We start from the raw sequence: 26869 nt of genomic DNA, 5'->3' as shown, positions 1-26869 counted from the left end.
TGGGTGAATGATGACTACATACAAATTTACACAGTATGGGTTGGATGTAGGGATGGTGACTTACTATTTTTGAGTTCTTCATTTGGTCGGTGGTCATTACTGCATGTTTTGATCATACCTCCAGTCTTAGGCAGTGCCTAGTGGCATCTCTGCTGGAGGCACTGGTGAGGTGTTTGTGTGGCTTGGGAAATGTGTCCAAGATTAAAAACAGAGGCTCCTCTGGAAAAATGGCAGCTAACTGCCACTTCCTTTGGCCCATATCCATTTTTGTCCTTTTTGGTCTGTTTTCAGTCTGAATTATACTCAGTTGTTGTCACTGCGGAGCTGAAGCAGTGTGTGGATGCCAGGGTAAGGAACATTGGAATGGGAACATTGGAATTTGTGTTTCTGCCATGATCTATTCATGGGAATACTCTGACAACTGCATCTTTTCATAAACATCAAAAAACATCTGAAGCAATCTACAGCACAGTGTCTCTCTGTACTCCGATTTTTTTTTCCCTCTTTCTGAGCTGTGTCTGTGGTATTGGAAAGGTTACATGTCCTCAGCTCCATGCTTGTCAAGCCCATCTGACATACCTCTGCTATCGGTTACTATTCAAGACACTACTCCTGCCTCCACCTCTCCACCCCTCCCTCAGTTGTCTGCCTATTTCTGGAGCGGTGTCCAGAGCAAGAGGAGATAAAGCAGGAATCCGGCTGGCTATTCCCTGTAAAAGGCAGAGAGGTCGTTTCCTAGTGCCTGTCTACCACCATTCAGCTGCTAACTTACACAACTGGTATGAGTCTGACTTGCGTTGACTAGCTACCTTCTTATTTTTGCAGGTAGGTGAAGTACTGGGAATTTGCCTGGGTGTTGTGTGATAGCAGTGTTGTGTGGGTATGGCCCAACTGTGTCCATTGTTACTGTCTCCTGGACACTACAGCTATATTACCTGCGTTTCAGATACGGGAGTTTACATGACCATATGAATTTACAGGATTATCTGAGTTAAGTCAGACATTTGGCAAAAATACTAACTGGTTAATCTGAATAGGACACTTCACGACATCTGAAGAATTGGACGGGGCCAAAAGTGCAGAGAATCACCAGAGTTTGCGTTGTTTCTGAGCCAATCCTGTGGTCCTGGAGGACTGGTGTTTGAGGTGGTACCATTCCCAGGACTGGTCTCTCACAGAATGTTTGTCATGGGTTCGGTTCGATGCCCAGCTCCCCTGCCCGTGGATCTCTGCACCTTAGAGACGAAGGTGAATGACCTGCACCGTAAACTGGACCTGCTCCTGTCCCAAAACACAGGTGGATGTCCCATGTGTCTGACATGTGCCCAGCACAAACGGCAGCAGGAGGCAACGGCTAGCCAGCTGTCCTCACAGGCCAAGCTCCTGGAATCCTTAGAGAGGAAAGTTCTGAACATACAAACAGCTCTGGAGACAGTTCTTCAAGGTAATAGGAACTAATGCATAACTACTGTGACTTATCCATGGCCATGCAGAGGGTAATTTGGAGTTGCCACATTGTGAAGTTCAAATGTCTTCTCTAAGCACATAGTCATTTGTAGTATTGTAATTTTCTACCAGTGGACAAATTAACTTTAGACCTTCTTATTTGATTCTGTTAAATAATGGCTGCTATAAATGACATTTGTCCTTTTTGTTAGTAGACTATTTGCTGTTTATATCTGTGTCCTGACCATTCAGATTTGGAAGAGAAGCACTCTACTGACAAAGTGTCCATTCCCTTAACTGTGTTGCAACGGAGAAAATCGTTGCCTGTGAGGACATCTGTGGTGGGTGGAAACTCATTAAACGATGTTCTTAAACACACAGAAAACTCTTAACATCTTTTTTTGTTTCTTTAAGTTTGAAAATAGTTGTGTTTAGGTTTACGCTTTATGGGGTCCTCATTTTTAGCATAAATGATAATACTATACTTTATTCCATGGTGGAGGCTATATTATATATTACTGTTTTCATGTGGGAATGAGGGTTGTTCTGACTGTGTTTATGTTATTGGCTTATGTTCTGCTGTTAATGACATTGGTGAACTTGGTTGTATCACTGTGGTTTGGGGTATATTTCTGCATAAATCTCTCTCTCTCTCTCTCTCCCTCCCTCTATCAGGACGAGGTGTATGTTCATTTGGACAAGACCAGAAACCTGAATGTAACACAGCATGGTCATAATGTGGCCTACAGGAAAGGTGAGTCAGGTAACTTGACTCACACACCAGACATTTGCTCTATATAGCTGTGTCTGGCAGCACTCACATGGAAAGGTGGAGCAGAGCCATGGGATTCTTATGGCTGGTGTTGAATTAATGGTCATTAACTGGCTTGACAAGGGCAGTCAACCCAGAGGTATCTGAGATGCTTCACTGCAGGATTAAACTGATGCATTTATATTGATTTAACCTTGAGGTGGAGGCATGTAAAGAGGCTCAATCTACTTTATCAAGTTTCATTACAATTTAAATAAAAAATAATAAGGAAACATGTAGGATCAGTCAGTTTAATTAATAAGATGAAAATTACTACACTTCTCTGAGATGGAATAACATATCTGTAAAATATGGTATGCACCACTCAATGTAACATTTCAATTATAAGTGATCTTGTAGGTGAACACAGATGTTCCTTTCTGACAAAACATGGCATTTTGCTCATAGTTTGCTGTTTTGTATTGCTCTCCAAAGTATCAGACTGGATGAAATCTAAAAAGATAAAGTTTTCATTCATTGTTTAGACAGACAGGCATGTTTAATAGGGATGTTTGTCTGCAGGCATTCTAGAGGAAGTCAAGGAAAGTGTGGTGAAAATGGACTCAGAGCAGCAGAGAAGAAAGGATTCAGCAAAAGAGCTTATCATAGGTCATCTAGAGGATAAGTTACACAGTCAGAGTGAAAAAGAAGCAACAGCAGGCAAACAGAATGTTGCCACATCTCAGCCCATAATTGAAAATCAAAGTTTATCATCATCAAAGGCGACATGTTTAACAGTCCCAGTGATCTCAACAATTCAGTCTTTGGCAACCTTGCCTGACAGTGCTAAAGCCAGTGTGACTATGGTGAAAGAAACAGCTGGATCACTGCCATGCCACAAATCACCAAAGACAACAGCACTCAGTGCTTCACTCAACACAGTGCCTTCAAAGTTAGGCACCTCTTTGCCCAACATTGCTGTCACAAGGGAAATAGAGCCAGAAGATACAAAAACATCAGCATCAAACCAGAAACCATCAAAGTTGAAGGGACTGGCAGTACCTACTGCTGCAGAGACTGAGTGGTGTGCTGCAGCCACACAAAACAACAACATCAAAGCAAACGTGACATTAGCACCAAGCCACAAACCTCCAAAGACAACAGGATTGTCTGCTCCCGTCATTAAAATGACTCAGGCATTAGCAACATCTTTAGAGGCTAAGGGAACAATGACAGTGAATGCCACCCCACTAACAGACACAGCTGTTCCACAGGCAAGGGGGAGCCAAGCATATACAGCATCATCTCCTGATATCCCCTCAATAAAGCAGGATACATCTACATATCTGCCCAGCCATAAACCATCAAAGATGAGAGGACTGGCTGTTCCACACACTACAATGGCCCAGGGCTCAGCCTCGCCTTCACCAAACAGTCCTGGGGAAAAGTTAACAGGCAACGAAGCTGCCAAAGCATCACTGCCAGGCCTCAGTTCACCAAAGGTGACAGGATTGGCGGTCCCAGGGACAACAGCAGAGGGATCCCTCAGACATGTGAGCAGCTGCCCTGAATCACTACAGAAGTGAGTTATGGCCAGTCAAAGTTGTCTACAGAGGAAGATGTTTATGTACTGTGTTAGCTAACTCTGTTTTTCTTATTGTGCACACCAGTTCTATGTATGGTTTTAATTTGTAAAAAAAAAAAGGTTTCAGGGATCAGGAAAACCTGCAGACTCATGTCCACCACCATGTCCACCAGTGAAGAACCAGGCAGAAAGAGCTGGAGCAGTATCTGCTAACAAGCTGACAGCTGCTGGGATACAGATCAAAATAAGCCCTGTGCCGGACAAAAACACACTGGCAGCCAAGCCTCAGAGCCCTCCCAAAACCTGCATTAAGGTGATAGGTAAACAACAGACTACTGGACTTAATTGGACTACTAACTGTACCATGTATTAACATTAATGATTAACTGTGTGTATGTCATATTTGATTACTATCAAAGGTATATTTACAAGTACTTTCTTCTGACTTGTTCTTCCTCTGAGGGTTTTTTTTCTGTCCTGATTTCAGTATCCAGAACTACAGTGCTCAAGATCAGTTGAATTTGTCCCTCAGGGGTGTCATAGAGCTCCAGGACCAAGTGCGTTTGTGCATGGTTGGAGATAAAGCTGAGATTCCATTAGCCGTGCAGACAGAGGCCTATCAAGCCTTGGTTTATGTGACCATAAAACAACGGTGTTACCCTTATTGAGTGGAGTCCACAGGAGTGTGTACTTTAATGGCGAAATAGAAACGGTGTCTCTTTAATGTTCTTTTTAGGTATTGTAGTTCACTTTGCCCCAAGAGATGTATGGTATCCAGACTATGGTAATCCTTTTTCCCTCCAACCTTAACACAAGCTTTTGACTCAGCACCTGCAGCTGTTCTATGACCAGTCCAAAGGCGAGTGCGGCACAGATCGGATGTCACCAGATGCCTGTTCCTTCCCATAAACCCCCTGTGAAGTACAGAATGTTTTGGTACACGTCCATTCACATGGTCTGCACCTGAATAATGCCAGTAGCCCCCTCAAAAAAAACTGTTCCATCTGTCAAAGCCAATGTAGAAATATTCCGTCTGACAGAAGTGGTAGATTGAGTCTCAGTGTCTTTTGAGATATGTCCATGACCAACAGGCCTGAATAACTTGAGTCCAAAGTTAAAACAATCCAACAGGAAGAGAGATACGTGTCAGAGTCAGTTTTAAGATATTTTCTGTTTTTCTTGCTCCCAGATGATGTGCCCCCTCAGCCCGCACCCTTCCCCCATCGCTTCGTCTCACTCAGACCCAACTCACTGGGTGACACCTACAACATCCACACCACAGAGGTTCTGGGAGGGTAAGTGACATCACCGTAGGACCAGTCTCTGAGTATTATGTGTCTGCTCAGCCCTCTTACAGAATATAATATTTTGTATAATATACAGAATATTTTACTGACTGTAAACTGTGCTGTGTTTGTTTGGTACTGTTAGATTGTGTATTTAATTAACTAGGTAGTTTAGGCTATTCAGACATGCTGATGCTGTGGAGGGGTCTACCTGATAGCTGAATGCAGTTAGGCTGCTGTTTATTCTGATTTTCCAGTAATGATGGTTATTCTGATTTTCCAGTAATGATGGTTATTCGGATTTTTCAGAAATGATGGTTAACCTGATTTTTCAGAAATGATGGTTAAACCTGATTTTTCAGTAATGATGGTTAATCTGATTTTTCAGTAATGATGGTAATTCTGATTTTTCAGCGGCCGCTTTGGCAAAGTGCACCGATGCACAGAGAGTAAAACAGGTCTGAGACTGGCAGCCAAGATCATCAGCACGAGAAACGTCAAAGAGAAGGTAGCAGAGTGTCTCTCTCTAAGTGAATGTGCATGTTTTGTTGAGTCAGAAGTGTTCTCAAAGGAAAATGTCTATAAAGGTTTACAATGTTGTGCCTACAGATGTCACTTTGGCCATTAAACATTAACAACCAACATCTGCCCTGATGACTGTGGTGATGACACACTTGAGATTAGTGCTGAACGATTAATCGATCTCAAATCGAAATCGCGATTGGAAACAATGCGACTAGCAAATCGCAAAAGGCTGCGATTTATGTACTTTATGCAGCGCATCTGACCGAGGGTTTAAACTGTCGTGTCAATGGCTTTACAGATTCATGCCGTCCTCCTTGAGAGACAGTCGTGCTCACCTTTCAGAAGTGCCGTGCTCCTCGTGTACCAGTCATGTTCACCAATCAGAAGTGTCAAGAGCACCAACAATAGACACGTGAAACCTAAGGAAAACGTTATGTTCGTTGTGCGGAAAAATGGCCTCCACTGAGCCAGAGGGAACGTTAGACATTTTTTTACTTTTCAAAAAACTGTTTTTACTTTATTTATTTAACTTAACCCAGTCTCAGTTTTTGCGATAATGTAGAACCCCTGAAATGGGGGCATACCAATGAATAATGGGTTTTTATGAGAAACACACGGACACCCTGCTTACCCCGACTCGTTTTTCTATATTAACTTGTGTAATGCAGTACAGTTAACCAAGACAACATCAACAAATGGTAATGTGCAGTTAATCAATTAAAACATCAGGAAATCGGTAATGTACAGTTAATCGATCACAACATCAAGCAAATGGTAATGTAGACTTTTCGCGGTTCATCTCACAGTCCGCTGGGAGGGGTTAGTTAACCGATCACACTGCTAGCTTAGCCTCGCGAGCTGACATACTTCACAGATTAAAATGTATATTCGAACGCAGCACATTACACAAAACACTGTTTCATCACATTCACATTTCGATGGCTACAAACGGCTATAATAAACCAAGGGGGATTTATACCTGAAATGGGGGAATTTCAATGAATAATATGTTTTTGACACGCTGCTATTTCCCTCACACGTTTTTCTGTATTAACTTGTGCGCATCCTGATAACCCAAAAGCCAGGTGCTCCCCCTTGTGGCGCCCTCCGGTAAACTACCTGATACCACACGCACGCAATCCAATCAGAACCAGTCAAATCTTAAACAACCGGTGAAAACATACTGGGGATAAACACCCATTCTATCACATACATTCCATCCGTCACATACATTATAATACCTTCTATCACACATCCTGTCACCTCATCCATCACAAACATTCTATCACATACATTCTAGTGCCTTCTATTACACATCCTGTCACCTCATCCATCACATACATTTTATCACATACATTGTAGTACCTTCTATTACACATCCTGTCACAATAACTGTTATATGGTCGGTTGTCCTATGTTCTGTGCCAATGCAATCATTAATGCGAAATGAACCCAGACAGGATGATTTGCGTCGGAGTCCTGCATCACCCTGTCGTGGTTTATTTCGCAATGATGACCGGCTCGCTGTACATTATACCGCTTCATACACAGCTACTTACTAAAGAAATCAATAATTTGACACAAACTACTGATTTAGAAATGATGTTGCTGCAGCCGCTAAAAAATAATTCGTTAGTGATCAGAACTGCAACTGTATGTTATTCACGGCAGCCGTATGCTATTCAGAAATAACAGACCGTAGAATGTCGTCATTGACCAATCAGAATCGAGTATTCAACAAAGCCGTGTAATAAAAAATGTAATGAATACCCTACATGTTGGACGCAATTTGTTAAAATTTTCATCCTTGTATTAGAATATAAAGCAGTTAATATTCTGATGGTATCTCATGTGGCAATGCTCCACTTCCTGTTTTAAGTCTATTACACCGTGAACACTGAAATGAAGCTTGACTTTTATATAAAAAAATATATCGCAAATCAAATCGCAATTATGAAGCTCACGGGACGCATCCACGGTGTTGCACGCACATTGACCGAGCTCCTGACATAGGGCCCTTCGAAGTTTATCCTAATTTTGACAGAATAAGTTGTTTTATTTTCGGCAGCTTACATTTCTAGATGGCAACAGTACGCAAACAGCTCACTCTAACTCCTTCTCCCCACAAGAAGAAGCCGAAACCGGAGAACAGTCGTGCTAATTCAGCTGACATGGCAGACTCTCTGGCAAGGCTTGAGTCCGTTCTAAAATCGGAGTTGGCTGCGATGAGAACCGAGTTCGCTTCACACATGACTACTATATGTTCGAAAATGTACTTGTTAACAGGTGAACAGAGGGAGCAGAAAAAAACCCTAAACAGTCACGTCCGGCGTTTGGACTCTTTGGAGCAACAAATTGCTGATGTACAGGATCGTAACAGATGCAATAATCTCCGTCTGCTTGGTCTCCTTGAAGGTACGGAAAATGATGATGCCGTGTGTTTTCTCGAGCGGTCGCCACCCGTCTGGTTTCCATCACTGACGGGTAGAGAAATTGAAATTGAACGAGCTCACCGCATTTACTCCACCACTTCTGCCAACAAAAAGAAACCTCGAATGTTCATCTTTAGGTTTCTACGTTACAATGACAGAAATGTCATTTTTCGCGAGGCCAGGAATAATGCCCCCCCCCCCGCCCCCCTACGCTCGGACGGCGGAGCAACACTCAGCTTCCTCCCTGACTTCACACCCACTACTGCTAAGAAACGGAGCTCCTTCGCTGCAGTGAGGAAAGAACTTGAGAGAAAACACAGTCCCGAATTTCCTTCAGTATCCAGCAACTCTGAAAGTTACTCTTTATGGAGAGAGCAAATTTTTCCAAACTCCGGATGAGGCTCGTCAATTCTGCGACTTTCTATCCCAATTTCGTCCCATAGGTATGGGCTGATGATAATGCTGCAGGCTACCTTTTGACAATTTAAAGTAGGTCAACTTGATCTTATATAATAGACGGATCTCTGCGATTTTCAGTTTTCCCCTTTCTCCTAACATAAACCAGCCCGCTATGTCTTCTATACGTTCGAAAAGGGATAACGGTTAGTTAATGGTCCGTAGCCTATGGACTCTACCTTATGATATTATTAAGTGCTTTTTTTGAACATCGGGGGATAATTCTGCCAAAAGTCAAGGGTTTTTTTGTTTTTGTTTTTTTTGGTGTGCTGTCTTTACTTTTTAATCTGCTCGTTGTAATTCCTTACTTATCATCGCTGCCATAGTACATGCTTATAGAGGTGATGCTTTATTTTCTATATCAGATAACTGGGCTAATGTCAGCGCCCTGACTGTGTGTGAGCGATTGCTGATGTCACGGATTGTTAAAAGGGAACAAGGCAGACTTGGGCTTTTTCTATGCCTTGTCTGCATTGGGTTTGGGGAACTTGTTTTCCATGAATCTTTGTTTCTTGAGTTCGGGGAGGGTGGGGGGTGGATGTTGGTGGACATCTGGAGGTATGTTACTTTATTTTTCTTATATTACGTCCATTAACCCTTATGTCTGATAGTTGTGACCCACTTAAATATTTTAAGTTGGAATGTCAACGGTCGGAATGGTCCTCACAAACTTGCATGCTTTTTAGAATTGTTTAGGAGGAACTACGTTGATTTAGGTTTGATTCAGGAAACTCATATAAGGAAGGATGAGATCCACAGATGCAACAACAAATTTTACAGAGTTGTTTCTTATTCAGCTGCCGTTAGCAAAACAAAAGGTGTTATGATATTAATTCGGAGAAACCTGAGTATTAATATACTGGAACAGGGCAATGATATAGATAGTAGAATAACTCACATAAAAATATTAGTTGAAAAGAGGAAATTTCCTTTTTTTTTCTGTTTATGCTCCATCCACTTATGACCCTAATTTTCTCTCTGTGCTTACAAACTATCTTCTCAATATGTCATATTGTGAGGTGGTGATGGGGGCAGATATGAATGCTGTCATATCCCATGACCTGGATAGATCAGGAGAGAGTAAAACCCATTCTCAGGCACTCTCTACTGATAAACTTAGGCGTTGTATGTCTTCTCTGTCATTGGTAGATTCGTGGCGTTTACTTAAGTGTATACTTTCTTTTCATTTAGGCATAAATCCTATTCTCAGATTGATTTTGTATTTATTTCCTGTACTCTTATCTCATCAACACTTAATTCAGATATTCAGCCCATGTCTCTGTCTGATCACAGCCGTAATCTTCTGAGACTCTCACTAGTTAATTGACCACCAAGGGCCCCTCGTTGGCGACTTAATTTAGCATTACTTCGTGACAACAACTTTTGCACTGAATTTAAATCACAACTTTCAGAGTTCATTGAAATTGATCAAGGCTCAGTTGATGATCCCTGTATAATTTGGGATGCAGACAAGGGCTTCATCCATAACTTTTCAATTTCAGATGCATCATACCTTCAGAAGTCATGTGTTAAGAAAACTGCTGATCTTGAAGCTCAGCTTGTTTCACTAGAGACATCAAATCAAGATTCTTTTTCTCCTAACAGCCACTAGAATTAGTGTCGTAAAAACTGAATTAAATCAGTTATTGAGAGCTAAGGCAGAGTTTCTTATACAAAGAACTAGGCAAAATTACTATTTTAATGGGTGTAGAACTACTATGCAACAGTCAAAAGTTTTCTAACATTCCCGCCATAAAGTCATTATCTGGTGAGCTTCTAACAGACCTGAAACACATTAATGAAACTTTTTGCTCCTTCTATTGTACTCTATATATGTCTGAATCTACATGTGACAGTGCTGCTTTTTATTCCCTTTTTCCTCACTTAATTTATCAGGTTTGTCTGATTCTAAGACAGCTTTTCTAGCAGAATCAATAACTCTTGCAAAGCTAGAAGAGGCATTGAAGTGTACGAGAAGAGGAAAATCTCCAGGTTTGGATGGAATTCCACTGGAACTCTACTCCACTTTCTGGACTGAGCTAGGTCCTCTTTTGTTAGACATAGTAAATTACTCAATTGAGCAAGGATCCTTTAGACAAGACATTAATACTGCTGTTATTTCCCTTCTTCTGAAAAAAGATGCTCTAGTTGCTGCCCACAGACATTAAACTATATGCCAAAGTACTATCGCGACGGCTGGAGCTTTTTAGGACCAAGTTGGTCCATAACGACCAAACCGGTTTTATTAGATCACGTTCTGCTTCTGATAATCTTCATCGTCTTTTGCATATAATTTATTCTGCAGATCAGTCTAACTCGCCCTGTGGAGTGTTTTGTTTAGGTGCCATGAAAGCTTTTGATCGCCTTGAATTTAATTATCTCTGGTCAGTGTTGGAACACATGGGTCTGGGATCTGGTTTTGTCAATATGATAAAAGTATTATACTTTAATCCAAGGGCAGTTGTTTTAACAGAGCAGGTATGCTCACAGTCTTTCTCCTTAGGAAGCCCTCGTCAGGGCTTCCCCCTCTCCCTTTTATTATTCGTTCTGTCAGTAGAGCCCCTAGCTCAGGCTATTCAGCAATCTGAACTCATCTCCCCCATCACCATTAGAAATACTTTTCATCACATCTCATTGTATGTTGATGATATTTTATTATTTATAAATAAGCCTCCCCTTTCGATTTCTCATATTTTGATGTTGCTTGACAATTTTAGTCACCTTTCGGGTTATATGATAAATTGGAACAAGTCATGTTTTCTTCCTCTAAATTTTGACCCTGGCTCCTTGCCTCTTCCTAGTGCAGCACCTGTTGTCGGTTGTTTTAAATATCTAAGAATAGACATCTACCCTCCTTTCATGATATTATCACAAAAAAATTCAATAAAATTCTCTCCGTAGTCAGTGCAGATCTCTCTAATTGGTCACATTTACCTAACTCTTTATATGCTCGGACATCAGTATTTAACACGAACGTCCTCCCTCGTCTTAATTTCTATAGTGCCATGATACCTTTATCTCCCTCAATCTGCTTCTGGGACCAACATATGTATATATACTATGTATGTGTATATGTATTTATATAGCATTGTATATATACTGTTAATATACTTCTCCCAGATGTTTACCACAGGGTTTGTTTGCAAGTGGGTAAGTGGGTGGAGGGTGGGGTTCCTGGATTGTTCTGTGTTTCTGCATTTTGTTCCAGTGCCTTTTGTATCCACAAAATAAAAATAATAGTTCACAAAAAGAAAAATCGCGATTAGATATTTTCCTCAAATCGCGCAGCCCTACCTGAGATGAATTGCCTTTTCTTTATTGTCGCCGTCGCCGTGGTCGTCGCCGTGGTCGTCCATGGACTATTGATACACTGGAATGCATTTAACTATACCTCATTTAACTGAACTTTTGATTCAGATTAAACTTGGCTGAAGTTGGTTGAGCTGTAGTGAACTCGGTTGAGCTATACCAAACTCTTTTGTTGAGCTCTGTGTATTGATCCTTCACAGGAAATGGTCCTGAATGAGATACAGGTCATGAACCAGCTGAGTCACATTAACATCCTGCAGCTCTACGATGCTTTTGAGGTCAAAAACCAAGTGGTGCTCATTCTAGAGTAGTGAGTGTTTCCTTCTCTGTCATTTTTCACCATCATCCTCTGTCCTTGGTGTTAATGACCATGCCTCAACAACCACAGGATTTACTCTCATGCCAAATAAGCCAGTGTTATTTCACTCTCCCCTGCCATCTCCATGCATTCACCTCATATGCTTTTTGACTGCATTATTAACGCTGACATAACTCTACTACTAATGTCTTGTAAGTATTTTAACCTTAGAAGAGCCATGGTAATACCATGTGATGAATTTTGATTGAGATGTTTGATTTAATGAGAGTGACTGAGGTGTTTGCGGTGCAGTGTGGAGGGAGGGGAACTGTTTGAGAGGATTGTGGATGAGAGCTGGTCTCTGACTGAAGTGGATGCCATGGTTTTCGTAAGACAGATCTGTGAGGGTATCCACTACATGCACCAGATGTATGTTCTTCACCTGGATCTTAAGGTAACACAGCAGTAATGATTACTCTTATTGTTCATCCTGGTTCTGAAAATTAACCCAAAGGCTGAAAAGCTTGTGAAGTCCTGAGGCACCATGGGCTGCTGTAAGCTGGGCTGGGAAAGCATTGTCATCACTGTCACCTGGTATGAGGGATGGCAGCAGTTTATGGATCATAGATAATGAACTGCACTGGGTTGATGTTTCATAGCTCTCACAGCTTTTAGTCTGATGAGATGTTTTCTCTGCTTTTCACTCATTCTGTCAGCCAGAGAACATCCTGTGTGTCAGTCGCACTGGCCACCAGGTGAAGATCATCGACTTTGGGCTTGCAAGGAGGTAATAAGAGTGTGTGTGTGTGTGTGTGTGTTTGTGCATGTGTGAGAGCATGTCCATGCCTTTCTGTTTGTGATGATACACACTCCTCAGCAGGATCATTTTCTCTCTCTGGTAAGGCTCCTGTAGGCCTGCTTTGATGTTTTGGTGCATCATTCAGATGTTTAAAGAGTCTGTGGGTGCTGAAAAGAAATCAGTATGTGACTGGGACAGGACAACCAATTAGAACTTTTGCAGTTATTCCCTCTTTGAGCTTTCATTTGATCATATTCAAAGGTATTCATGTTTTTGTCCTCTAACCCAAACATATTTCTTTCTATCCGTCCCTGTGCCAGGTACAAACCGCGAGAAAAACTTCGTGTTTCATTCGGAACTCCTGAGTTCCTCGCCCCAGAGGTTGTGAACTTTGACTTTGTGTCCTTCCCTACAGATATGTGGACTCTAGGAGTGGTTACGTACATGCTGTAAGTCATTCAAGCGTTGGTAGAGACTGTGGTAAAAATGTAGGCTTACACATTAAGTTTTTCTTACTGTTTTGTGAGAGAAATAGTGCATGTAAGACACGAACAAACCATGAAAATGAGCTGGTGCATAACGGTGGAAAAGTAATTTCAGCTGTTGAACAGGACCAGAAACCTGAGTGTGAGAACTGGTTGTTACACTGGTTGTTACACTGCTTTGGAGATGCTGCAGGAGCAGAGCTTGTTCACAGATAAGGGGAGTTTAGGAGTTTACTGTAACTCATCAGTGGGAAGCATCGTGAGGCTGTAGCAGAGGTGTCTGACACCGGCCTTTGTTTTAGTGTCATATTTAGAACAAGTGTTTTCTGGCTCAAGCATTAACAGCATCCTGGCTTAGTTACTTTTCTACTTTGTGTGGTATTTATTCATGTCTTTAAGATGTTCAGAAAAGCAATAATTTGAGCAAAATTCTAATTCTATTTTAGCTGTACAACATTTATCACAAAGCAGCTTTAAAGGACACCTGGCCAAAGACCTCAGAGTGACCAAGCATAATGTTACAGTGGCAAGGAAACACTCCATTTAATTGTTCAACCATACAGTCATTAAATTATTAAACTGAATGAGAATACATTCAAAATCTAAGAGGTAACAGAAAGGCCTCAGTACATTGATCAAATGTAAGATTCTGTGCAATAAATGTGTAACTTTGTCATGCTCTCACGCCATATATGAAATATGCAGTTTGTGAAGAGAGACAAGAGTGCTAACCAGACTTTTACAGAGAAAAAAAGAGCTGAAGGAAAGTAAATGTATATCCGTAAAGGGTGATAGTGAATACCTCATTCATCTACAGCAGACAGAGAGAAGTGAACCCCAGAGCTGTATGTGTAATCAGTGAAATCCAGAGCTGTATGTGTAATCAGTGAAACCCAGAGCTGTATGTGTAGTCAGTGAAACCCAGAGCTGTATGTGTAATCAGTGAAATCCAGAGCTGTATGTGTAGTCAGTGAAATCCAGAGCTGTATGTGTAATCAGTGAAATCCAGAGTTGTATGTGTAATCAGTGAAACCCAGAGCTGTATGTGTAATCAGTGAAATCCAGAGATATATGTGTAATCAGTATCTTTCCTCTCTGGCAGTGTAAGTGGCCTTTCTCCATTCTTGGGTGACGATGACAGCCAGACCCTCAACAATGTACTCATGGTGAACTGGTAACATTTTTACACTATTCATTCATTTGGAACCAATCACCAAAACAAATAACCTGTGCTGTTATGCTCTTAAACTTCACCCAGACCCAATCAACTAAAAAAAAAAGCGGTGTGTCCTACGCTGTATTGTTCTGTGTGTATGTTTGGATAACTGTGGTATCACATGCTCCTTGCAGGTACTTTGATGAAGATGCTTTTGAGCATGTGTCTGCTGAGGCCAAAGACTTTATCTCCAACCTGCTGATTCGAGAGCGGAGGTAAGTGTTAGGTTAGAGCCCAGAGCAAGGCCCCCTATACAACATAACATACTACATATCTGGCCAAAAAAAAAGTAACCTTTTGGATTTGGAGCCTCTGGAAGGAGTGTTATGATCTGGGGTTGCTTCAATTGGTCAAGTCTAGGCTCAGCAACGTTATGTGGCAATAAAATGAAGTCAGCTGAGTACCCACATGTACTGAATGACCAGGTTATCCCATCAATGGATTTTTTTGTCCCCAATGTCATGGGCATATTTTAGGACGACAATGCCAAGATTCATCGAGCTCAAATTGTGAAAGTTGTTCAGGGAGCATGAGGAATCATTTTCACATATGAATTGGCCACCACAGAGTCCTGACCTTAACCCCATGGAAAGTCTTTGGGATGTGCTGGAGAAGACTTTACGGAGTGGTTTGACTCTCCTGTCATCAACAAGATCTCGGCCAAAAATTAATGCAACTCTTGACAGAAATAACTGCTGTGACATTCCATGAGGTTGTCGAAACAATGCCATGGCAAATGCATGTCATAATCAAAGCTAAAGGTGGTCCAACGAAATATTAGAGTGTGTGACTTTTTCTGGCCAGGCAGTGTATATAATATGGCATAAATGTACTGATTCTTCTGTGCCTGTCTGTCTGTATGTCTGTCTGTTTGTCCAGCGGCCGTCTGAGTGCAGCCCAGTGTCTGAAACACCCATGGCTCAATAACATCTCAGAGAAAGCCAAGAAAAGCAACATTGTGCTCAAGTCTCAGGTGCTGCTCAAGAAATACATGGCCAGAAAGATGTGGAAGGTAACTCCCACTAGTACATGCATAATTCTCTCTCTCTTTCACACATACACGCAATTCTGCTTAAAAAGCCATGGGTAATTGTAAGCGTTTTGTTCAATGTTTCCCTTGGCATTTCTGTTGAGACAGAGCTTTTTAGAACCCTGAGAACCAAGAATATTGCAAAATTTGAATTCATTGAGTAATTCATTTGTTAAATAAAATGAGAGCTCAGTAGATGGACATTCCCAAAGGATAGCACCAAACTTTAAGATCTTTTCTAAGATGCCCTCCTAAGCTGCCCTCTCTTCTTCTCTCTGATCAGAAAAACTATATTGCCATAGCAGCGGCCAACAGGTTCAAGAGGCTGGGCAGCTCAGGATCCTTGACCTCTCTGGCAGTCTGAGACAGCCTTCAGTCTGCCCCACACGTCTGTCAGTCAACAAGATTACAGTCTTGTATAGTCAAAGTGAACTTAGATAGTCAAAGTGAATGTTTTTAGCAAAAATGTGTGCTCCCTTCCTAAGTCCTGACAGTGTGTCCTCTTCTTGGATACCAGTCCCTGTGTACAGCGTTACCCATGTCCACTCATTATATGGAATCTCTCTCCCAGTCTGTAGGACACACCAGAGGAGGTACTGGAGTTTGTATCACCTCAAGCTGCATCTAAAGATTTATTAAGTGCCTTGAAGGAGGCAGACAGTTCTGTTTCTGTCACTGCTGTTATAAGGTGAAATGACCCTTATATCATCCTCAGAGCCCAGTCCAGAGTACAGGCCTGAGGACTTTAAACTACAGCACTGTTATAAAATAATTATTTCTCGTAACATTTGTCCCACTCCTGTTATGATAAAAACTAAGAGGAATCACATTAAAAAGAAGGAGGGTTAGGCAGCTACCTTACTGCACACACCCACAATTTTAGCTGATGGACACCACACACTATTTAAACTCTCAGAGAAGAGACCGGTGAGTTTCTTATATTTGACACTGTAGTTACACCCAGGCAGCTGAGAAGTTTACAGACCCTCAGCCTGCGTTACCTCAGTCATATGTGGGCTTGTGTCTCTTATCCAGTGTTGGGGGTAACAAGTTACAAACGTGTTACTGTAATTGTATAACTTTCGTCTACTACGAAGCAAAGCATTACAGTTCAAATTTCAGTAATCACATCACAGTTACTGGATTATTAAAATGTTCTTTATTGCACTGCACTTGCCTTTTCAAACCAGTGTTTCTCGTGATGAATATTTAAATTTAACTTTAAAACGGATAGTTCCGGTCCTGGGTGCAAATTGGTCAATACAGTGTTCCAGCGATGTTTAAAATACATGATTATAGAAGCAGCTATGACGCAACACACATCTGTTCACCTTAATTGTGTATGTATAATATAACTACCCGCTGTCACTGAGGAGAGACTGGGTCCTTGACTGTGGGTCCCCTTAAATGGGACAAGACCGACAACTGATTAGTTAATTAGCTAGCTAGCAAGCAAGGTCTGCTACATTTGAAAAAACCCGAAAATACGGTGTAGCCAAACAGGACAATAACATGGAGAGCTTTAATGTTACTTTTAATCACAAAATACAGATAACACAGCTGTCGGCTGATTATGATACTAGAACGTGTTACTAGCTACCTCAGAAACTACCGGTAGTTAACCATTGAAGCTAATGACAGCATCCCGATTAATATAGCTACTACAGTTAACGTCAGATGGCTAAGCTCATGTGTTTCTATTTTTTGTCACTGGTCGAAAATGTGAACTCATGAATGAGGCCGCGCTTTACAGTTATTTTAGAGCAGCTAAGGGGTGTTCATAAGCACATGAAAGGTAAGGTAATCCACTTACAACTTAAAGAAGTAATTGGTAACTTACAGCTTTTTTTTTTTTTTTTTTTGAGCAACTACCCCAACACAACTCTAATCACATGGTCATAAGCTCTTAGCTGGAAAAAAAAGTCACCAAATTTATCTTTGACAAGAATTTACATCCATTCCCTTAAGTTGTTCTTTGAAAGAAGTCACGGTGAAACCTCAGCAGACAAAAACACACTCAGCTGAAGTGTGAAGTGTAAAGCTATTCATGGATTCTAGGCAAAAGACGTCTACAGTGATATTGTACTAGCTGTGCAGCTGAGGAAATTCACAAACCAGTGATGACGACTGGCTCAGTTTGATTAATGTGTGAGGACAAGATGAATTTGAGGCTCAGCTATAAAAGTTATTATTTGTAATTAGTAGTTACCAGTGAAAATGATCTTCAACTATCAGTGTTCATAGTCATCCATTCAGTCAAGGCATTCAGTGTCTACTTCCTTGGCTTTCCATGTAAAGAATAAGTAAAATACAGGTGTCAGACACAAGGATCTAAATAAAAATTACCCAAAACACTATGCTGCATCCTCCTCTTTTATCCATCCGAGTGTTAAGGGGTGTACACTGCAGTCTGTGTGGAAAATTGCTTTTAGAAGAAAAAAAAATCAACTTTGCTGTCTGTATAACAATACTTTCAGTAACCTACAACAGTAAGTACACAAAACATCTCACAGATTGTAGAGGGAATTTACAACCATCTAAAAAGTTTTTAAAGGAGTATGGCATCTGGGGCATAGGGCAGCCATGGCCTAATGGTCTGAGAAGCAGGCTTGCGACTGGAGGGTCGCCGGTTCCCTGGGACTGGCAGGAAAAAATGTGGGCGGGGGAAGTGGGTGAACAGCACTTTCCCCTCCCTCAACATTCACAGCTGAGGTGCCCTTGGGCCCCAAAACTGCCCCCTGGGCGCTATGGTTGTGTGGCTGCCCACTGCTCGGGGTGTGTGTTCACTACTCATAGTGTGTGTTGTGTGTTCACTGCTTTGGATGGGTCAAAATGCAGAGGTTGAATTTCCCCATCTGTGGGATTAACAAAGGAAATAAATATCTTCTTCACACATTTAGAACACATAACGGGGCATTTGACAACTCCTCAGAGAGCCATGATCTAATACATATATTCTGAGTTTAACGTTTTTAATTAATACACTCATTTGAGGCATTGATCTAAAATGGAATCACAACTAGATTTACAATGCTATTACCAGTGGTGGACATCTCTGTATTGAGTTCACAAGAACACTTCTGTTTAAAGGCCAAAGACTTGTTTCTGGGATATAAATCTGGTTGGCACTGTTCTTATTTGTACTAATAAAAGACAAGAGACAGAAGTGTCTTATATGGTCTGTAGGACAAGATACAATGTATGGATGCTCAGAGAGTCAAATAAAAGGTCACGCTGCTTATATGCTTATTGGGTTTCAAAGTGTAGACAGACAGAAACATTAGTCAGTATTGCATACTGAAATTACATCAGAGAAATTAAAATTAAGAATTTAATTACTGTGAGGACGATAGACCAGAACTTCCACAATGAGCTGATAGCACCACCAAGACATTGCCTCTTTAGATAGAAGAAGATTACAGAACCAAATAAAACGAGCTAAAACAAGCTTAAGTTGCCATACCGCAAAGAACTGAAGAAAAATGTTTAATCTGAACATCAGTCGCGTAGCCAACAGACGGCCTGAGGGGCCTAGACCTGCCCAAAAGATGCATAGGCCACCCGAGATAGGATGGAATTATTTAATACTTAAAAACAAAACCTTATTGTTTGTTAAAATGGTTGATAATATAACTACTATATCATCACAAACGCTCCTGAAATAAGAAAATGTCTCCTAATTTTTTATTTCTTTTATGCTTGATGAGTTTAACTAACATATGTATCAGCCAGTTAACAAGTTTGGTTTTGACTATAGTTCCAGCGATGTAAACCTTCAACAGGAGATGGCAGCTGGTTTTCCACTCAACACGTTCGCATACTTTAAGCGCGTTCATGAAAATTCGGCTAAGGAAATGTCTGTGCGCGTTTCCATCAGCTGTGTTATGCATATTTAAAATGCAGACTCTCCTCATCGCGGGACTAGTTGCCAACAGCTGTGGGTTTAAAAGTTGTCGAAGGCAACTTCAACGGAAATACGTGCTAAAATCCCTTGCTGACGCGGCTAAACCTGTTTCCATTAGCCAGTAAAATTTTACCCTATGCTAATCACCTCTTCCAGCGAATACATTTCTAATGCGACCGAATAAATTTCTAATGCGCAATTTTGTGGTTTACTACGTATTCCGTTTCAATGCAAACAAACTGAAGGATTGGACCGGCTTGGTTATTAAGTACGCGACAGTTGCGATACGGGGTGTCTGACCTGTCATTCAGTTCAGCAGTAGGTTATAAAGAATGTGTAGGCTAGTGATGGACCGTGCGTGAAAGTCGTGCCCGCTCACTTTTGCCAAGGCCTGACTAAAAGTAAATTTCTGCTGAACATGAGTACAGCGTAAAATTTTGGGCTACAAAACACACGGGAGGAAAAAAATGATCACACGGAACAGAAGGCGTGGACCGCATGGATTTATGGGTAGGATGGTGTTTGTAGTTTTGAATGATATCGGATTCGAGCGCATGTGAGTTACACTCCATTATCAATAGAAAGTGAAACCAAGGTTGGGTCAAATCTTTATGGAGTTATTTGATTTCATTTAGTTGTTTTGTTTATCACCTACCCACGCCTGTCTAAACATTCTAGATATTAGCACATCGACCTGCGTGGTGTGTTCGTATGTTCTCGCGCCAGCTAGGCTAAGTTGGTGAGTTTTGCTGAGTTTGAAACCATTTAACTTCACCTAGCAATCCTGCCGGAGATAAAATGAATTGACATTCAAGTCAGTAATCTGTAGTGTGCTCTTCTATCCAAAAACACCGACATAGTATTTAATGATAGCTGTTGTTATATGTTCCAGCAAGTCACTTATTGAAAGCGCCACATTTAGCCAAAGGAAACGCATAGCCACAGGGGTATAGCTAACCACTTTTGTTATATAACTAGCAGACCAGGGAACTTTACGCAGTAAGAAAACATACCTCTAAAATATCCAACGACGAGCTAATGAATAATATATGTTAGAGAAGCTGTTTTTCTTTTCTTTTTTCCCCCCAGAAGATAGACGCAGGTGATAACATGATACGGTACTTTTTGCTCTTGATTTAAAATTCATATGAAACCGTCAAATCAGTTAACCCAGTTATGGGCGCAGTAGGTATGACCACTTTCATCTGCAATCACAGTGATCACTGATGACGTGTTTTTTTTTTTTGTTTGTTTGTTTGTTTGTTTTTTCAATTTTATAACGGTGCATGGTTGACCACATACACATTACAATCTAAATGCCCAGTACTGTGCCCCCCTAACAGAAAATGTACTTTTCATCCCCATAAAGATTTAGGATGGATACAGTTCCTCACAACTGTAATGTGGTAAGAGGTCAGGAACCTGTTGCTAGGACCAGACCGGTGGGAGACACCCTTTCCAAACTGGCCAAACTGATGGCCCAGATGGAATATAAGCAAGAAGGGCGTTACCTAAAGTCCCAGCAGACATGTGCCGCTATCTGTAAGGAATGCACTCAGGAATTTTCTGACCTGGCTAGTCTCGCTCGCCACCAACAGAGGGACCATGCATTACGCAAACCCCACCGATGCCGTATCTGTGGCCAGGAATTCGCTTTACTCTCCACACTCCAGTTACACAAGTGCCTGAGTGGATCCTCAGTCTGTCAGGGCTGCTGTGGGAAACTCCAGCGAGGAGCCACCTGTTCAGTCTGTCAGGGAGAACCACCAGAGCCCCAGAGACCTGATGAACAGTCCTACCATTACCAGCACCGATGTCTCCCTGACAACAGCCCCTACGCTTGTGCTCCCTGTGGCCAAGCCTTCAGTCATAAACAGGAGCTGCTCTACCACCAGCAGGCTGGGGAGTGCCAGCCTGCGCCACTCAGCCCCAAACCGCTCGTGCCCTCTGCGGCTCTCTTTCCACTTGTCTCAGTCGCTACACCAACACCTTCCTATGCATCCCTTCCACCTTCACCCTCGAGGTCAGGGGACTGCAGTAGCACCTGCTCGCTTTGCCCTAGAACATTCCGGTCCCCAGCTGGTCTGGCCAGTCATTGGCGTGTTGCCCATTCCGGGCACTTAAGGAGAAGGAGGAAGAGGAGGAGGCAGCGTAAGACCTTGCACAGAGACAGTGGAGAATCAGAGGCTGAACAGGAGGAGAAAAACAAACTGTTTCCATGTCGGTCGTGTGATAAGGTGTTCTCCCAAACATCAGCACTGTACCTGCACAGACGGGAGGAGCACCGGCGGGATCCGATGATCCGGAAGGAACAAAAAGCATCGGTGAAGAGTGCTCGGCAGAGAAAGAAGGGGGAAACATATCCTTGCTTGCACTGCGGAAAAGTGTTCCTGCACCATCTTACACGCTGGGCACATTTTCGTAACCACAGTACTCATTACCAGACTCACATGCGTGGCGTTAGAAGACCTTCCAAAGTGCCTAAACCCGGTCAGGAGTCCAAGCCAGCTAAGAGGTTCAAGTTGGCCTGTCAACCGAAACACCCCAAGGTATGCAAATCTATTGGGGAGTCTGAAGTCTGTAGCAAAACTGAAAAAAAGACTAGGAGACACTCGGGTGGGAATGCAGGAAAGCTGAAAATTAGAAGAGACCGTAGGAGGTCCAGGGGAGAGCCTGAGATGCAGGAGGAAGACGGTGAGTTCCCCTGCCCGTCATGTGCGGAGGTCTTCAGTTCTCAGTCCGCACTAAAGGAGCATGCGGAAGTGCATCAGCCTATGGACCCTGTCGAGCTGTGCAGTGTGTGTACCAAAGGAATGGCCCCTTTGGAGGTCCCAGAGCCTCCTCTGAATCGTGTCTACCACTGCGTGCCCTGTAGGCAGGCCTTCTCTGCACTGGGCACTTTTCTGCAGCACTGCCAGATGCACCTTCTCTGTAGCGACAGTGAAGATGATGACAATGAGCCTGTTAATGACTGAAATGTCCTTCTCTAGTGGTTCACTGTACTCCAAGGTCATGGGCACTTGTGTAGCCAGTTCCACTCAAATCCAAAGAAATCACAGCCATTATGCTCCATAGTCTTTGTGTGGGAGTGTTCAACATGTACAGGTTTTCTCATATCTTTTGTTGACTGGTCTGTTAGACTGCTTCCCTGTAGTCTTGAGCCTGATTCAGAGAGTATGTTCAAAGAAAATGAAAATACAATGAGTCAGTCAGTTTTGGACATGGTGAGAAATGTTTGATGAGAAACTTTTTTTGAGGTGGACACTCCCTTGTAATTGCAGTTACTCTCTGTGACTCATCAAAACCACTCCTTCTCACCGGTCAGGTTATGTGACAGCTAATGCCAGCAATGCTGCCAAAGTCTCATAATGACCCTGCCAATCCTTTGGATGCCTGTTTATGCCATGACGTAGTAAACACTGTGAGAAACAGACAGTATTCGGATACATTTAACAGTTATCCATTTCCTAATATAGAGAGATGAGCCGTTTTGGTGATCGCCAATATAAGAGAATGTGTAGTTGAACTGCAGAACAATAAAAATTCATGTTTGTATGCCTCAGTGTGAAGCAGTTTAGTTGTCATCACTTGTTAGTTGGGAACATGATTTCCCTGGAATTTGTTCAATAAAAAGATTGTTGATGCCTTAATGGACATAAGCTGACATGAGCAGGACAAATGCGGTTTTCCTTTTGTGTCTCTCTTCCCCTTTTTTTTTTTTTTAAATGCCAGACATACGAAGCAGGTGGACATATAAAATAATATGTAACATTGGTGAATAATAATCTCTACTCAAGACAAAGATTTGTAAAATCTCAGAATCTACCTTCTGCCTGATTTGTAATGTTTTATCTGAAAAATGCTTTATTTTTATAAAATTTATAGAAGCTCTTTTTTTGTTTTATGTACAGCAAGTGAGTTTGTGAAGCATACTTAGCATAGTTAAATTTTTTATGTACCTGAAAATGGCACATTGCTACATTTGATGCTAGCTACCCAACATATCACATGTTGTGAAAGTCTGTTTTTGCTGTGCTATTTATCAGTTGTATTTTCTGTTATGTTGTTTTATTTAGAATCACTGTGGTTTGTGAAGTTAATACCAATACTGAAAGGTGTTGAGTCTGCTGACATGGCTTTTCCTAGATGATGTACTCACTCTCTCTTTGGTGAGCACTGAAACAGTCTGAACTGCCAGTGGTGATTGTAGATCACTCTGGAATGGAGAGTGTGTTTTTTAAAGCACACTGCCACAAAGGCTGTTGAACATATGCAGTTTCCAAACAGAACTGATGGTTTACAGTCATATGGATGGAGTACATGGTGTCCTACTGTAATTTCACTTCTACTTTCCCATTACTGTGTGTTCTCCAGTTTCCCGTGGCCTTGTGTATGGCTGTCACTACTTACATAATAAAATTGGAACATTTTGCAATGTCTCATCACTTAATATTTTTGCAGACCTCAGTTCAGTTACAGAATGTGTCACATCATAAGAAGGCTATATGTAAATACATCTACAGGAAACTCTATACTGTTATCATTTCAGCAGAAATATTGCCATATTCACTGACATAAACTCTTTCTCTCAGTGACAAACCACCTCTCAATATTGGTACAAAGGTTTGGAATATAGAATCCCTAAACAAAATAAAACTTTGAGCATTGATTTTTGCCCCCTAATCTTAAACAATTTTACCTCACTGAATGAAGCCTCTGAATGTAAACTATAATTAGATTATGATTTCCTCAAACGTTGTTTTTTGGTTTGTTTTGTGTGAAATGTTAAGAGTAGACCATCTTCACTATGTTCCATTCCTGTTTTGTGAAGAATACATGTTCTAATAATCAGCTCCTCACTGCACCAAATTTTGCAGATCTTTAAAACAAAAATCTGCTGAACACTGAAAAACATCTGAAGTCCTTCCCAATGAGCCTTAAAATATTGATTAAATAACAATTATCGTGGTTTCTGGAAACCAATTCCGTCAAATGCTGTTTCTTTACAGGAATTTTTAATTTACAGGAATTTTTAATCTAACAGTGAGCGAGTGTGTTGTCTGATTTCGTACCACGTTACATACAATTTGGGCCAATAAGGTGGTTCCGCTCCAGTTCTGTAGGTGGCAATATTGGTAAAAATGTCTTGGTCTGTTATGAGCCCGCTCTAAACGTCATTTCCGAAACCGGTTGTACGCATGGTTCTTCGGCAATTTGGAAACGCTGTGGAAACTAATTTAGCAGTCGGAGATAATTAAAAATAATTCAAACATGAGTAAAGCACATCCACCAGAGTTAAAAAAGTAAGTATGAGAAAGCTTACTGATAGTATTTCTCGTAGTTTTAATTCAGACTACTCATCCTTTGTTCTGCTGAGTTCTGCTGTTAGCTCCCTTTGATTTAGCTAATGTTATCTTGTTGGCTGGACTGCCGCGTTACTTGTTTTGCTTTTCCGGAAGTAATTTACACGGTACGGTACGGCACGGCACAACTCGGGCTTAATATGTCGTTGTAATCTGTTTTATTTTATCCACTCTTTAGGTTCATGGATAAGAAGTTATCACGTAAGTACCTGGCTAAGCCAACGCTACTACAATTAGGCCAATAAGATGTATAGGTGGATTAAAACTATGTAATGTCATTTAGGCTAACCCTGTGTTTTGTTCCTGTTTGTTTTCATATCCAGTGAAACTGAATGGTGGGAGACATGTTCAGGGCATCCTGCGTGGCTTTGACCCATTTATGAACCTTGTAGTGGACGACTGTTTGGAAATGGCACCGGGAGGACAACAGAACTCCATCGGCATGGTGGTCAGTAGCTCTTATTTGAGCCTTATTTATGGTTCACTCCTCACAGGAGGAAGAGTGCCAGTTTCTGTAGTGATGCCCGTCTTTGAATACTGTGATTAATATGAAACCTGTTAGTAGTAGTGCTGCATCACCAAAGTTGCTGCATGTTTTTTCTTTATTTTTAATTCTTTTCTCTCTTTGTTTTGGGGCTGATGTAATGCTATGTGCTGCTGTGTTGGTGGCACAGGGGCTCTAATTCTTAAAAGCTGTCTTCATATTTCTCATGCTGCCATCTTTAAATGAACAGCTGAGAGTGATGTTCATTTTCCTTTGTTTTTCACTTTCTCAGGTAATCCGAGGAAATAGCATCATTATGCTGGAGGCCCTGGAAAGAGTATGAGGAACGTCAGCGCCGCTGTACACCCAGAGACCCTGGATAACCCTGTTTTCAGTCTGCATTTTGTTTGTGTTTTTGTTTACTAGCTTTTTTTTCCTCTAAGAAAATAATTCGTTATTCAAAAGTTGTTCAGAAGTAAGAATTTGAAAATGCTAATTTTAAAGAGCATTTGTCTTGTAGAAATATTTGTACCATTTAGAACATTTACAGTTCTAGAAATGAATGAATAAATTTGTGAATACCAAAGACTTGTTTTTCATGACTTGTGATTTTTTGGTTATTTTCAGTCTGATGTATTTTTAGCTCATGACCTTGCTGATATAACCAGGAACCCAGTGCCTTCTGTCTTTGTAATTCAGTTAGTTCTATGTATGTTATATTACATGGAGAGAAAACAGTTTACAGGGTTCCTACGCAGTATGGATAAGTATGGAATTTGATTTTTGTAATTTCCAGATCTGGATAAGTATTGAAAAAAGAAAAGAGAGCATGGTAAAATATTTGTGTTTCCAGACTGTTGTCCCTATTCTGTTTTCTAAAATATAAAATTCTGAATTCCTAAAAATAAATTGATCATACAAGCAGAATTTCACGGCATTTGGAGCAGGCAGCCAGCACAGCTAAAAGACCAGCAAGAGGGACTTGGAGCCTTTTTCCACCGACGTGGTGCCAGTTCCTGTACCTAATCTAGAACCGGGTCCACGCGTTTCCACCGAAAAAAGACGGCTCCTCAAAATTGCTGTCCAAAAGTTGGAACCACTGACGTCAGTGGCGATGCAATTGAGAGTCATGTGAAGACCAATCAATTCAGCGTGTGATGTGTTTGGTACATGACAGTGGCTGTGTCCGAAATGGCATACTAGCGTACTGCATACTACATACTACATTCTTTAGAGAGGTGGGAGTAACAAAAAAGTCTGACCAAGATGGCGGAGGATAAAGGCTACATGTATGATGAAAACGTGTATAATTAAAAGATGTATTAAAGACTCATTCAAGGACTCGGAACTTTTGAGCTAGGTGACAGGCATGCTTTTCCCCCTACCAAATTACACTCTGGGGCAAAATTCGCTGTCTGGAGGTACATTGTGTGGAAGCCTAGCGTAAAAAAAATGTACAAAAAGAAGGTGTTTTGTCCGCCATGATTTTTCCCCACGGAA

At 41.4% G+C, this 26869-nt stretch overlaps 3 protein-coding genes across 4 annotated transcripts; all 3 read left to right on the top strand.

Moving 5' to 3' along the window:
* The first annotated feature begins 1188 nt into the window (after nt 1-1188).
* Nucleotides 1189-15982, top strand: mylk2 (myosin light chain kinase 2). Its single transcript, XM_030767660.1, has 14 exons — nt 1189-1444; nt 1699-1772; nt 2122-2200; nt 3956-4102; nt 4972-5077; nt 5483-5576; nt 11991-12100; nt 12401-12542; nt 12805-12875; nt 13208-13336; nt 14475-14546; nt 14723-14803; nt 15468-15600; nt 15902-15982. The coding sequence occupies exons 1-14, from the start codon at nt 1189-1191 to the stop codon at nt 15980-15982; spliced, it is 1575 nt and encodes a 524-aa protein (XP_030623520.1).
* A 4916-nt stretch (nt 15983-20898) lies between these two features.
* LOC115806800 (zinc finger protein 343) lies at nt 20899-22497 on the top strand. Its single transcript, XM_030767659.1, has one exon. It carries the CDS (start codon nt 20899-20901, stop codon nt 22495-22497), a length of 1599 nt encoding a protein of 532 aa, XP_030623519.1.
* A 2233-nt stretch (nt 22498-24730) lies between these two features.
* Nucleotides 24731-25957, top strand: snrpg (small nuclear ribonucleoprotein polypeptide G). Of its 2 annotated transcripts, none has more exons than XM_030769113.1 (4): nt 24731-24825; nt 25064-25086; nt 25209-25330; nt 25662-25957. In XM_030769113.1, exons 1-4 carry the CDS (start codon nt 24794-24796, stop codon nt 25710-25712), a joined length of 228 nt encoding a protein of 75 aa, XP_030624973.1. In that variant the 5' UTR covers nt 24731-24793; the 3' UTR covers nt 25713-25957. The 2 variants fall into 2 exon arrangements, with proteins under 2 accessions (XP_030624973.1, XP_030624972.1); XM_030769112.1 differs by having other exon boundaries at nt 25209-25333.
* Nucleotides 25958-26869: the final 912 nt, after the last annotated feature.

This window comes from Chanos chanos, chromosome 3 (genome assembly GCF_902362185.1).
Source record: "Chanos chanos chromosome 3, fChaCha1.1, whole genome shotgun sequence".
NCBI classification, from domain to species: domain Eukaryota; kingdom Metazoa; phylum Chordata; class Actinopteri; order Gonorynchiformes; family Chanidae; genus Chanos; species Chanos chanos.
Note: the sequence above shows the minus strand (reverse complement) of the source record. Positions and strands in the feature narration are given on the sequence as shown.